This window comes from Bufo bufo, chromosome 5, assembly GCF_905171765.1.
Source record: "Bufo bufo chromosome 5, aBufBuf1.1, whole genome shotgun sequence".
NCBI classification, from domain to species: Eukaryota; Metazoa; Chordata; class Amphibia; order Anura; family Bufonidae; genus Bufo; species Bufo bufo.
In genome coordinates, this window is record NC_053393.1 from 471,886,314 (window position 1) to 471,899,042 (window position 12,729).

A 12,729-nucleotide genomic window follows, 5' to 3' on the forward strand; every position below is an offset into this window, starting at 1 on the left:
TTGAATTTACTTAATTACCACTGTGATCTTCTCACATTTATCTATGACATAAGAGAAGATCACTGACTGGATTTCCCCTTAAATTTGTATCAGCAGTTAAAGGAAAAAAAACAGATCTATTCTTATTTTCATTGGTTCCAGTTCATGCTTAAAGGAGTATTCCCACCCCAGCCTTTCATGACCAAGATGGGAATAACCTGTATAAGCACCAGTGAGGGGTGGGCATAGTACTAGCAGGACTTCACTGTTTCCATAAGCAGTGAATGGAAGCTAGTAACTCAGAAGTTATGGAAAAAGTGTACCTTGCTGAGATACTGTCTGTGTAGTTGTGTGGCTCCTACAGAAACAGTAGAGCGAAGGCGTCTGTGCCATTTCCACAACTTCGCCTAGCGGGAATTGTGGGTTTTTCCCATCTAAGCCATGAGATGGGAATAAATCTTAGATAAATATGAGAGAAGAGCAGGCCAAACTCACTAGTTTTGATGAGGCCGTCCGAAGATCTAATGTGCATGAGGGAACTCTCAACTGGCAGATATTGGATATTAACACAAGCTACTTTTGGTTCAGTCAAACAAGTATTCATCCATCAAAGATATCATGTGTTACTCTATGTGGCAACCAAAAAGTGTGAAATAATCTGGAAATGTCTGTGCACATTAATAAATACCAATATACTTACTGCAATATCCCCTTCATCCAGTCTCATTCCAGCCAGAGAAGCTGTATAAAGAATACACTGTGTTAGAAGATCAGAATTACAGGACAATTGTGCCAATACTGTATGCATAATAATTCAGGGAGCAATAACTGAGTTCAGGCGTTGCAACTTTTATTCCTTCACATAACATATTTTATGGACATAACCCAATAAGGGACAATTTTCTTCTCATATTGTGGCAATGAGGGAAGAATGAAGTTCTCTCTACTGAAGTGGGAAATAAGGTTTCCACGGTTTTTCTATGTTCTTGTATTATAACGTAATGAGCAAATGTCTGAACATAGCGAATCATGTTCATGCTGTATGTCAAAAGAACAACTGCTGGATAGGGAATAATTGATCGGTGGGGGTCGGACTGCTGAGATCACCACTAGAGATGAGCTAATCGAAGCTGACGAAGTGGAATTAGAGCCGAATTTCAGGAATTATTTGATTCGCACTGAATCCGAATTTCCTTACGCTTCCTGGTAATGAATCGCTTTGGTTGCTGCACATGTTAGGACATGGAGCAAGGAACTCTGGGAACAAGGGATCACCCACAATGTCATGCATGGAGCCAATCAGCAGCCAGCCAGTCCTGTGATGTCACAGCCCTATAAATAGCCTCAGCCATCTTGGATTCAGCCATTTTCCAGTGTACTTAGTGCAGTGAGAGACGTCAGCAGGCGCTAGGGACAGTGCTAGGAACGACTTGAAAACTTATATTTTACTCAACAGAAGTTCAGGGAAAGAGCATTAGAAGTGTAGGGAAAAAAAATAGGGAGGAATTATTCCACAGTAATGAAGCAGAACAGGGTTCTGCGGATCCAAATTGCCAATATCCTGCTGCTCATTTCAGGCTTGCATTATCTCTGTAATTCCAGCAAACCGTTCTTGTTATTGGGGTCTTGTTAGCCCTTGTGCGATGCAGTTATATATATGTTCTAAAGCCTTTTTTTGTTGTGTATTAATGGGTAAAAAAAAAAAAGGGGGGGCTTACTAGCCGTTGTGTGTTGAAATGAGAAAATGACTGCCCTTTTTGGCATGTATTAGTGGCAAAAAAAACATATGATTTGCCGTTCACGGCCACAGTTATATGTTCTAAAGTCTTTTTTTGCGTGTATTAGTAGGGAAAAAGAAAAAGGGCTTATTAGCCGTTGTGTGGTGAAGTGAGAAAATTTAAGCCCTTTTTGGTGTGTATTAGTAGGGGGAAAAAAGAGGCTTATTAGCTGTTGTGTGGTGAAGTGAGAAAATAGCCCTTTTTGGCTTGTATTAATTTCCATTTTATTTACTTATTTGATCTAACAGTATGTCAGACAGAAAAGTGACAGGCCCTGCACAGCGGAGGGGCACAGGCCTAAATGTTTCTGGCGCATGCACAGGTCGCAGCAGAGTAAGGGGGCGTGGCAGCAGGGGTCACTTCGAGAGGCCTGAGCTCCCAGTGTCAGCTAGTGGTCGTGTCTTGACCAGCAACCCAGCAGTTCTTGAATGGTTGACTCGATCTTCGACATTGTCGCAAGTGACATCAGACACCCCCAGCCAAGAGTCGGTGGGTTTGTCAGATACAACCCTTAGTTGGCAGGCCCTGTGCCCTCACCTGTCCTCAACCTGCCCCTGTCCTTTTTTGTTCCCTCAGCCAGAGAAGTACTATATACTGTGGGCTCAGCTCCACTATACAGCGAGGACGATCTACTAGAGGACAGTCAGCAGCTACTGCCCAGCAAAGATCCGGAGGAGACATCCGCCACTATCTCCAGTAGGCAGGCAAGTAGTGATGAGGAGAGTGGCATGGGACCTAGTGCTTCGAGCGGTAAGGCTCCTGGTTCAGAGACTGTTGAGGAGGACATCAATGACATGCAGACAGTACTTGATGATGATGTAGCCAATCGCAATTGGGAGCCGGGTGACGAAGGGGCTTCATCATCATCAGGAGAAGAGTGTGGGCAGAAGGTGAAGTGTGGCCAGGGTGCCAATGTTGGCACCACGGCCCTGCGTCAACATAAGCAGCGTCACCATAAAGTGGCCTGGGAGAACCGTGGCTCCAATGTGGTGGTCCAGCCTGCCACAGCAATCGCTGCATCACCCAGTGGCACACACCCGATTTCAGGCAGTCAAGGCTCCACTACCTCAGCCGAAGGAAGCTGTCTGTCCTTCCCATCATCTGCTGGTCCTGATGCTCCTGCTCCTCCTCCTCCTAGTCAGTCATTCCGTTAGCAATCGATCACCGAAGGAATTGCCAAGAGACAACAGTATGCGTGTACTCATCCACCGGTGCAGAAGCTGAATGTGCTCCTGGCCAAGTTGCTGGTACTGCAGTCCCTCCCTTTCCAAGTGGTGGACTCTGCACCTTTCAGAGAACTGATGGCTTGTGCCGGGCCGAGGTGGAGAGTCCCAAGCCGTCATTTCTTTGCCAAAAAGGCAGTACCAGCCCTGCACACATATGTAGAACAAAAGGTGGGCCATTCCTTGAGCCTGTCGCTGTCTGCTAAAGTGCACGGCAGCGCCGACGTGTGGAGCTCTAACTACGGTCAAGGACAATTTTACGGCTCACTGGGTAAATGTGGTTCCTGCCCAGCCAAACCAGCAACTTGGCCAGGTGACACCGCTTCCGCCTCCACGGTCTCACGCCGTTAGTCCTGCGAAAATGTACGCCTCTGCCTCCTCATCCTCCACCTTGTCCTCAGCCTCCACTGCAGGGACAATTCACAGTGCCCCACCAGCATACCACATGTGCAGGGCACGGCAGTGTCACGCTATTCTGCACCTAGTTTGCCTGGGCGAATGGAGTCACATAGGGGAGGAAATGGTCCGGTTCCTTCATCAAAAAATCTAATCCTGGCTTTAACCGTGACAACTCAAAATCGGAACCATGGTGACCGACAACAGGAAGAACATGGTGTCAGCGCTACGTCAAGGAGGGCTGAGCCATGCGCCCTGCATTGTGCACGTGTTCAATCTGATTGTCAAGCGTTTCCTGAAGTCTTCCACCCATCTGCAAGCCATCCTAAAATGGCCAGGAAACTTTGTACGCACTTGAGCCACTCGTACACCACCAAGCACAGCCTCCTTGATCTACAGCAGCAGAACAGCGTCCCCCAACATAGGCCGATATGCAATGTTTCCACCTGTTGGAATTCCACGCTCCATATGTTGGACCGACTGTATCAACAGAGAAAAGCCATAAACGATTTCTTGATGATACAGGCGGATAGAGGTACTACCCTGTGTAACTTTGATGTTAGCCAGTGGCAGCTCATGTGTGACACCTGCCATTTGCTTGTGCCCTTTGACGAGGCTACTTTATTTGTCAGTCGCCAGGACTACGGGATGGACAACGTAATTCCACCGATTTATATCCTGGAAAAGATGCTGGTAAATCTGGCTGGTCAGGGGACTGGAGATGTGGCGCCTACATCTTACGGCAGGGAGTCCATCCGAGTCACTTCTTCAAATGGCCCGATGCATGCTCACTTGCTTGCGTATTGACAGCCGAATAGTAACCATTTGGCAGAGGGATGACTTCTAGCTCTCCACCTTGTTGGACCCTCGCTACCGGTCCAAAATGGGGGCCTTTTTACACCCGCTAAGAGGGAGGACAAACTGAACTACTATAGAGACATCCTATGTAGTCAGTTGGCCGCTGCCTATCTGCGCCGTCGTCCATCCTCTCGCAGGTCTGACCGGGGGAGCCCTCTGCACTCATGTTCCACTGCCATGGCTGCTTGGGGGGGGGGGGGGGGGGCAGGGCATAGTTACCCCAAGGCAAACTCGCCTGTCCACCCAAAATGTGGAGAGACTGACCTTTTGTTAAGATGAATCAGGCATGGATCAGCCAGGATTTCCACCCACCAATGCCTGATGCATCAGATTAGATCATCTATGCTGCCTCACCCAAACCTTGACAAAAGAGACCGGTTTCTTCTGGCTACCTGCCTCAGCTACTATTCTGATGCTGCCTACTGCCTGATGCCACACATCTGATTCCAAGTGCTCCTTCTTACAACCACCATCGTCAGCAGGTACTGTTAGTGTCACCCACCTCCCCCACTCTGTCACCGGGTCACTCTGTGGTCTCCTGATGCTGCTGCAACCTCCACACTATGTCACCTTGCCACTCTGTGGCCTCTTGATGCTGCCGCTGCTCCACACTATGTCACCTTGCCACTCTGTGGTCTCCTGATGCTGCTGCCACCTCCACACTATGTCATTGGGCCACTCTGTGGACTTATCATGCTGTTCCCACCCTCCCCACTTCATGACTGGGCCACTATTTTGCCTTTTTGGCCTGGTTGACATCATCATTTATTTGACCCTTCGTCTGATCTGTAAGAAGGAAGGAAAAATCAGGCACACAACTTTCTGTCTGTGTAGCAGCTGTAAGGCCTGTATGGTCCCATCAGAATTGGCTTATGATTTGGTAGCTAAAAGCAGAAGTGGGTACAAAACACATGCAATTATTCTATTCACATGTCATCTCTGTTTCGGATCCTCTCCTGTTTTTTTTTGTCATTAGCAATACTGATCGATTACTGACCAAATTCTGACCGAGTAAAGTGGGACGCTCAACAGACAGGATCCAATTTTAGGGGTTATTGTTCTGATGGATCAGAGGAAGGGCAAATTAATCAGTGACATCAACACAAACTTACTGCTGACACCCTCTCCACTCTGTTAGGGGGGCTCTACTTGTATAAGCGTTTAATAGAACAGGTTCTGTAGACATCTATGTGGAATCAGCTGACAACGGCGTAAAAGAAGTGCACTCTTTCACGCTATAGTAGGATCTTGGGCCTCTGCACGGTTCTTTTTACCTGACGCTAACATCGACCTGTAAGGTTAACAATTCAGTTATTTGGTCAGTTTTGGCCCCGTAACTGCCCAAAGAAGTTGATTGGGGGGCATCTATGGGGGCACATGTTACTGGCACATGATTGGGGGGCATCTATGGGGGGCACTTGTTACTGGCACATGATTGGGGGACATCTAAGGGCGTACTTGTTACTGGCACATGATTGGGGGACATCTAAGGGGGTACTTGTTACTGGCACATGATTGGGGGGCATCTATGGGGGTACTTGTTACTGGCACATGATTGGGGGCATCTATGGGGGCACATCTTACTGGCACATTATTGGGAGGCACTGTGGGGGCATCTATGGGGGCACTTCCTGGCACAAAATATTGGGTGGCACTATGGGGGCATCTATGGGGGCACTTCTTACTGGCACATTATTGGGGGCACTATGGGGCATCTACTGAGGCCACAAAGAAGGGGTATTTTATATAGGGGGCTCTGTATAGGGGCATTTTATACTGGGGCACATTATGGTGGGTACTATGGAGAAGGGGAGAGAGAAGTACTATGGGGGTATTTTATACTTGCAAATTATAGGGCACACTGTGGCCATCTACTGGGGAACTATATATTTGGCATTTTATACTAGTACATTATGGGGGGCACTAGGAATAAGGGGGGAGAGGAGCACTAGATACCGCTGGACCGCAGGCTTTGGCTCCGAGGCAATAAGGGAGAATTATTACTACTGGGGGAATTATGATGGGCTTTATTACTACTGGGGGTCGATGGGGAACATAATTACTAGTATGGGCACTATGGGAGCATTATTACTTCTGGGGCACAGTGGGGACATGTTGGGGGTACTGTAGGAGCACTATTACTGTGGGGGCAGCTTGGCACAGTATCAGCTTACCACAATTATTTTTGGGGGACGTTATGTTTACACTATTAGTGTCAGGGGCACTATTTGCTGGGCACAGTTATTTTAGGGCACTGTGCCAATAATTATTGAAGGGCACTATCTGCATGGTACTACTATTATCAGGGGGTTTATCTGTTTTTGCAGTATAGTATTGGGGAGCACAGCGGCACAGTATTGGGGGTGGTAGGATGATTTGTCCAGAAGATGGGAGGATGATGGAAAAGTAGTAAACTAAGATTTTGTTTGTCAAACTGCAGAGACGAGAAATGGCTGAAAAATGGTTGTCTGGTCTGAAGGTCTGAAAGGAGAAGATGAGGAAAGAGAACATCTATATCAAAGAGACGTCACTGAATGTAAGAGGTATGTGGCGCTGTATTACCCTGTATGTAGGGGTGGATGGAGGGGTTAGTAGTACAGTACTCTCTGCACATTGTAAACAAAAAAAAAGTATTCTGCAAAATACTATAAATTTGAGTCAGAAGTTGTGCTTTTTTAATTTTTAGAATAATGATACAGCCATTTTATTTGATACTTTTGTGTTGATTCTTTTTTTTTTCTCTATATTAAAAAGGGACACTATAGTCACCAGAACCACAACAGCTAAACGTAGTAGTTCTGGTGTCTATAGCATGTCTCTGCAAGCTTTGTAATGTAAACACTGCCTTTTCAGAAAAACAGGCAGTATTTACATTACTGCCAAGGAACACCTCTAGTGGCCACTCATCATTATATAAGATTACTACTCTACAAGGTGGGTGGATTTTTTATTTTGTGTGTGTGTTGTGGTGGAGGGCATGATTCAATGCTAGGGTGTGGGAAGGTGGGATCCAGGGGGCCCAAGTAAATTCTGGCCCAGGGTCCAATCAATATTCAAGACAGCCCTGCATACATTTGTCTAAATCCTCTCACCTGGATTATCACCAGTGAACGCAACAACACTGCAATGAGGGCTAAATCCATAGCGCTGGACATAGTATGAAGACACATTATCCTACAGGAAAAGAGATAAATGTAAATGTGATGCTTATATAAATCATATCACCACGCTATATCGACTTTTACAACATTTTTATTGCTCTAATGTTTCCACAATTGAAAAAAAAAAAGTTTTGCAAATAGTCTTGATTAGATCTCCCCTACTTCTTGCTTGTCTATCAAATGTATAACAAGTAGTGAATGGAAGAGAGACTGATTGTAAGATAATGCTATCAATGGTCTGTTTGTTGCCTGTTACCATGGAGAAGCATAGGCATGCATTAGGGATGAGCAAATCGACTTCTTACCTTGGAACAGAACCCGAGTTCGGGAAATGTTTTTTTACAGTAGAAATCAATTTATTACGTTCGCGAAGTAATAACTTCGGCTCATACATTCTAATACTTTACAGAGCGCTCGCTCTGTACAGTATGGAGATAAAGTTTTATGCAAATCGACTTCAGATGTTTCATCCAAAGTTGACTCACTTCATCCCTAGTCTGCATAAAAACTGCAGAACAGAAGTTGCTGGAATTGCTGCAATGAAAAAAAATTATATGGTTGTATAATCATTCAAATTTGAGCAAGTATTCTTGCATGTGATAGAGTGCCATGATAAAAAAAACAAGCAATAAATCATTTATTTTCAGTTGATCAGATCTTTTGTCGGCTGAAGCCACATCCTCTTGTCTAACCCGTTATTGGCAGGCATTAGCAGTGTGACTGCTCTATAGGTGTGCAACAGGGCCCTCGATATAACGCGTCCCAGTTGTAGGAAATGCCAACTGGTAGAATGGTGCGGCCCAAATGTCTCTTTATGTGTGTCACGGTGCTCCTACCTAGATACCACTGGACCGCAGGCTTTGGCTCCGAGGCAATAAGGGGGAATAATTGAGGGATTAAGGAAGAACTTGAGTCCAGACCTTGAGATAAAGTTCAATGGCAGCTTTACTTTGCATAAACGTTCTCCAGAACGGTTTACAGGCTTTGGCTTGGTTCCAGCAGGCTTTAGCATGAAACTGGCAGGCAAACTCCACACTGCTATATCTGTTTCTCTCTGACTCTGCTGTACTGACAGGCTGGCTGTATAACTCATCTTCTTCTGTATGCTGCACTTCACTTTGTAGTCTGACTCTAGGTTATGCTAGGGAACTTGCCTCCTGGCTCCTGAGGCTTTAAGCTTTGGCCTACATGGCCAGCAAACCTCAAGGTGCTCTGGCTGGCGTGAGCACGTCCAGCAGAGACGTGCCGCTGCACACCTTTCCTAGTTGGGGGTAAAGTAAACTGACTAGAACTTCTGTCCCACCCTTCCTGCAGGAAGTAGGACTCGCCCATCTCTCTCCAGAGAGGGGGGGGGGGGTTAGAATGGAATTTATTCTATCTAAATATAGCTATGCCGTGTTTGCTGCCACCTGCTGGTGAACCAGGCGCATTACATGAACAGTTACATAATATTAGAAATGCACAGTGTGTAGGACCTGGAATAGATGCATAAGATGACATGAGGTTAGACCAATAAACACCACTCTGGGGTGTTACAGGTGAATGAGCGAAGACTGCAAAAAAGAGAAAACAGGAAAATATTTAGAGATTACTGTCTTGTCTAATTGCAGATAAATAAAAAAATCTGCCTAATAGGATTCATAGCTTTCAAAGGGACCCCAAAAAACTGACGAGTCCATTTATGTCAGTTTTATCTTCATACTCACATTCTGACACTGTGCTCCAACAAACCAGCAGTAAAATGCATTGAGAGGACTCCTGAGCTTATTACACACATAATGGGGTGGACTCAAAGAGGAGACCTCTCAATGCCTTTTATTGCCGGTTTGTTGGAGCACAGTGTCAGAATGCAAGTGAGTATGAAGGCAAAAATGACATAACTAGACTCTGCTTCACTTACACTATATACCACTTTCTCCAGTTTGGGGGTGTTTCGGAGCCGACACATTCCCTTTAATTAACAATTGCAGTCTCCCACAGATATGTGTATTGTTTGCTTGCTTACCATACGTGACTACAACTTATGAATCATTCCACAAATCATTCTATAGATACTTTATCAATGAAGATACATGAAAATACACAATGATACAAATAAACCTACAAATCATATTGAATTGTCATTTCTCTTTTTTTTTTGCTAACAATTTCATGTTTAAAGAGGTTGTCATATCTGTGGGACATATCTAAAGGATATACCAAAAATGTCTGATAGGTTCAGGGTGCCACTTCTGGGAGTCACTCCTATCTCAAGAACAGGACCCTGCCGTGAATGGAAAGCCAGCAGCTTGTGTGGCTTTCTCCATTTTAATGGGACCTCTGAATTTTTCCAGTGCAGTGAATGGAGAAGGTGCCCCGCGTGCGCAACATGCTCTCAATCCATGGCAGGGTCCTGTTTTTTTGAGATAGGAGCAGGTTCAGGTTCTGGGACATTTATGGCATATCCTTTAGATAAATTATAAATGTCCAGATGGGACAACCCCTTTAATTATATAGTTTGCGGGGTGTGGCTAAAGGGGATGGAAGCCGGACGCAGGACTTGAGAGCTCTGGGCCTTGGGACACCATCTTTGCACATTCGGGCCATAACTCCCCCTCTGGAATCCCTCACTGGTGTGCTGAACTGTGGGGGCCTTGGACCGCCTTTCTGGGGACACCCGGGTGTCATCCCTGGGACCTGGCTGTGCTGAGACCTGGTGGTGAGGAGCGGTGCTTCCTTGGAGCGCTAGTGAGGCCTCCTACGTGGTGCTGACTCGGCCGCATCACACCGTCTCTGCCCGTTGCATGCGGGACCCCACACTGGGTTTCCATCTGCCCGCTACCTGGGGGACCCAGCACTGCATCTGCCTGCCATCTGCGGGACCCCCTGTGCTGTATACCCTTCTGAGAGGGGGAGAAGACCAGTGACCAAATATCTTGGGCCCCCGGATGTCTGTGATCTGGGCCCTTATATCCCCTACACCATTAAACACAGAACCCCCTGTGGATACTGCTTTATATTTAGGGGTGTAGAAGCTGACTGGGGGTGACCACATACCCAGCTTTCTTTAAAGTGAGTTCAAGTCTTCGTCCCCCTTTTTGTTTTCTCTCTTCCCTTGGAATTAGAACACCACCTAGTGGTCATACCTTGAAGTACCGAGAAATTTCTACATCATCATGCTCACCTCCCAGCCTCCTTCTTCTTGCGGATATCATAGCTATGGAGCATAACTCTTGCTGACATGCTCTGCCCCATCCATGGCATGAGTTTGTGCATTTTTTCTACCCTAGCCTAAATATGTACCTACGCTAATTACCCAATTGAAATATGCCTACAAAGTCACAGAAAGATAAATTTCAGGGCAATCTTTCTCCTGGCAAACCCTTCCTGAGCTCTTTCGCACTACACAGCCATCTAACATGGAGCGTCCTGACTCCCCAACGGATAGTACCAGCTCATTATTGCTGTCTGAACCTGAGCCAGCTGCGAAACCCCCAGCACCTGCCTTTGATCCTTCTGAACTCTATGCAAGGCAGTGGCGGATTTCACTAAGAAAATTTAGGAACTGGGTACCCGAGTATCTGATCTGGAAGAGAAAGTTGATAAGGTGGTGGATGCCAGAGGTAGACAACTCCCACCTAGACAATCATGGACGCAGACTGGAGGCATTGGAATATAAACTATAAGACTTGGAGAACCGTAACCGCAGAACCAACCACGGAGGTATGCCGGAGGCCATTACGGCACTACAGGCCACAGTTCTTAATCTGTTCCAAGCAATACTGCCCCAAGTGGACTCTAATATGTTCCGATTGGATTGTGTCCATAGAGCTCTGGGACGTCCTAGGAACCCTAATGTTCCCAGAGACATTATATAAAGCTGCACTACCCTTAGATGCGGGACCAGCTTCTGGCGGCGGACAACAATTTACAATCTCTCCCAGGGGTTGACTACTCTGTACAACTTTTTGCTGATTTAGCCCCGGTCACGTTGGAAAAACGGAGAGCAATGTGACCAGTGACTATGGCCCTTCAAAGATCTCAAATGCACTACCGCTGGGGCTTTCCCTTTCATGTTGCCTGCAAGATTGGTAACCAGGACTAAGAAAGGCTACGATATTTTGCAGCGGAAGGGTATTCCATTTGACCAGCCAGCTGCTCCTGCTCCTTTGCCGCCATAACCGACAAGATCATGGGAAATCCGTAGACGACTTCTTCCTGCCTCATCAGACCCTCCTGGGTAACCTCCGATTCCTTTGGGGCGTTCTTAAGAGGAAGAGATCCCTATTGCTGTTATTGGGGCTGCAACAAGAAGGCATCTTATTTGACCAGCTGAAAGTTCCTGCTTCGTTAACGCAACGATCACCAAGATTGGGGCAACCTTGTAGACAACATCTTCCTGTCTTTCAGGAACCTTCTGGACACCCACTGGAACTGCCAGGACGTTCCTAAGCAATAGGTTGCCCTCCTGCCATTATAGAGAAGAACTCTGCCCTGCAGAACCATATGTCTATGTGAACTGAACATTATTATTCAAAGATCATGGTTCAGAGACTTAGGGTCTATTTACTTAGTGCCTCTTCTGTAAGACTTATGTGCTGAGACGTCTTCCCCTTTGCTACAAGTTGTGGCATGCAGCTGTGATAGGTGTTTATTTTACGCCCGGCCTATTGTTGCTGGTTGAGCAGTGGGGAATACCAAGTATCCTTAGCCTCCCGAAGTGCCTGGATCTTTTTGATTTCTATGGTTTCTGCCAGAGGCCTGCCCCCTCGTCCAGGGTCTTTTTTTTTTTCATTATTAATATCTTTATTGATTTTCTTACGGCATAACAATATAAAAAGGTATCTGATCACAGAGAATGGACACAACAGGTACATTTGTACAGTATTACCCATGATGTCGAGGCACGCATATATAGCCCAACAAATATCAAAACCGAGAGCGCCCGTAACAAAACAAAACCATCCCCTTCCAACCACCCACCCATCCCCCCCACTGTACCTGGCCTGGTACGACCGCCTCAAGGGGCGCGTCACGCCCTCTTTTTTGTGTGTCCCCCAGATCCTCATATGGTAAATTATTTCTAAAGAGATGGTAGATCATCAGTTCCAGCCCGGTGATACCTCTATTTTAGTCATTTCTTCGCGGCTATATCCCTGTTTCCATTATTTATTTCTCGCCACGACGTTTCATACATTCAAAATCTGTTACTCTTGTCGTTAGACTTTGCCATTCGTGTATTGTGGGTGGTCTATCCTTCACCCAATGTCTAAGAATTATTACCTTGGCCAATAGGAGTCCCTTCAACCAACGGACCTGCGAACTTTTGGTGGTTTTATTTTTATATTCAGGTGG

The 12,729-nt window shown here is 46.2% G+C and overlaps 1 protein-coding gene across 1 annotated transcript in view; it reads right to left on the reverse strand.

Annotated features, from left to right (window-relative positions):
- The window catches only part of XYLB (xylulokinase), a 298,115-nt gene that overhangs the window by 204,062 nt on the left and 81,324 nt on the right, over positions 1-12,729 (reverse strand). The window contains exons 10-11 of the mRNA XM_040434104.1: positions 7,327-7,408; positions 680-720 (exon numbers count right to left, since the gene is read on the reverse strand). Of these exons, the coding sequence (XP_040290038.1) occupies positions 680-720; positions 7,327-7,408 (123 nt within the window). The remainder of the gene's footprint in view (positions 1-679; positions 721-7,326; positions 7,409-12,729) is intronic.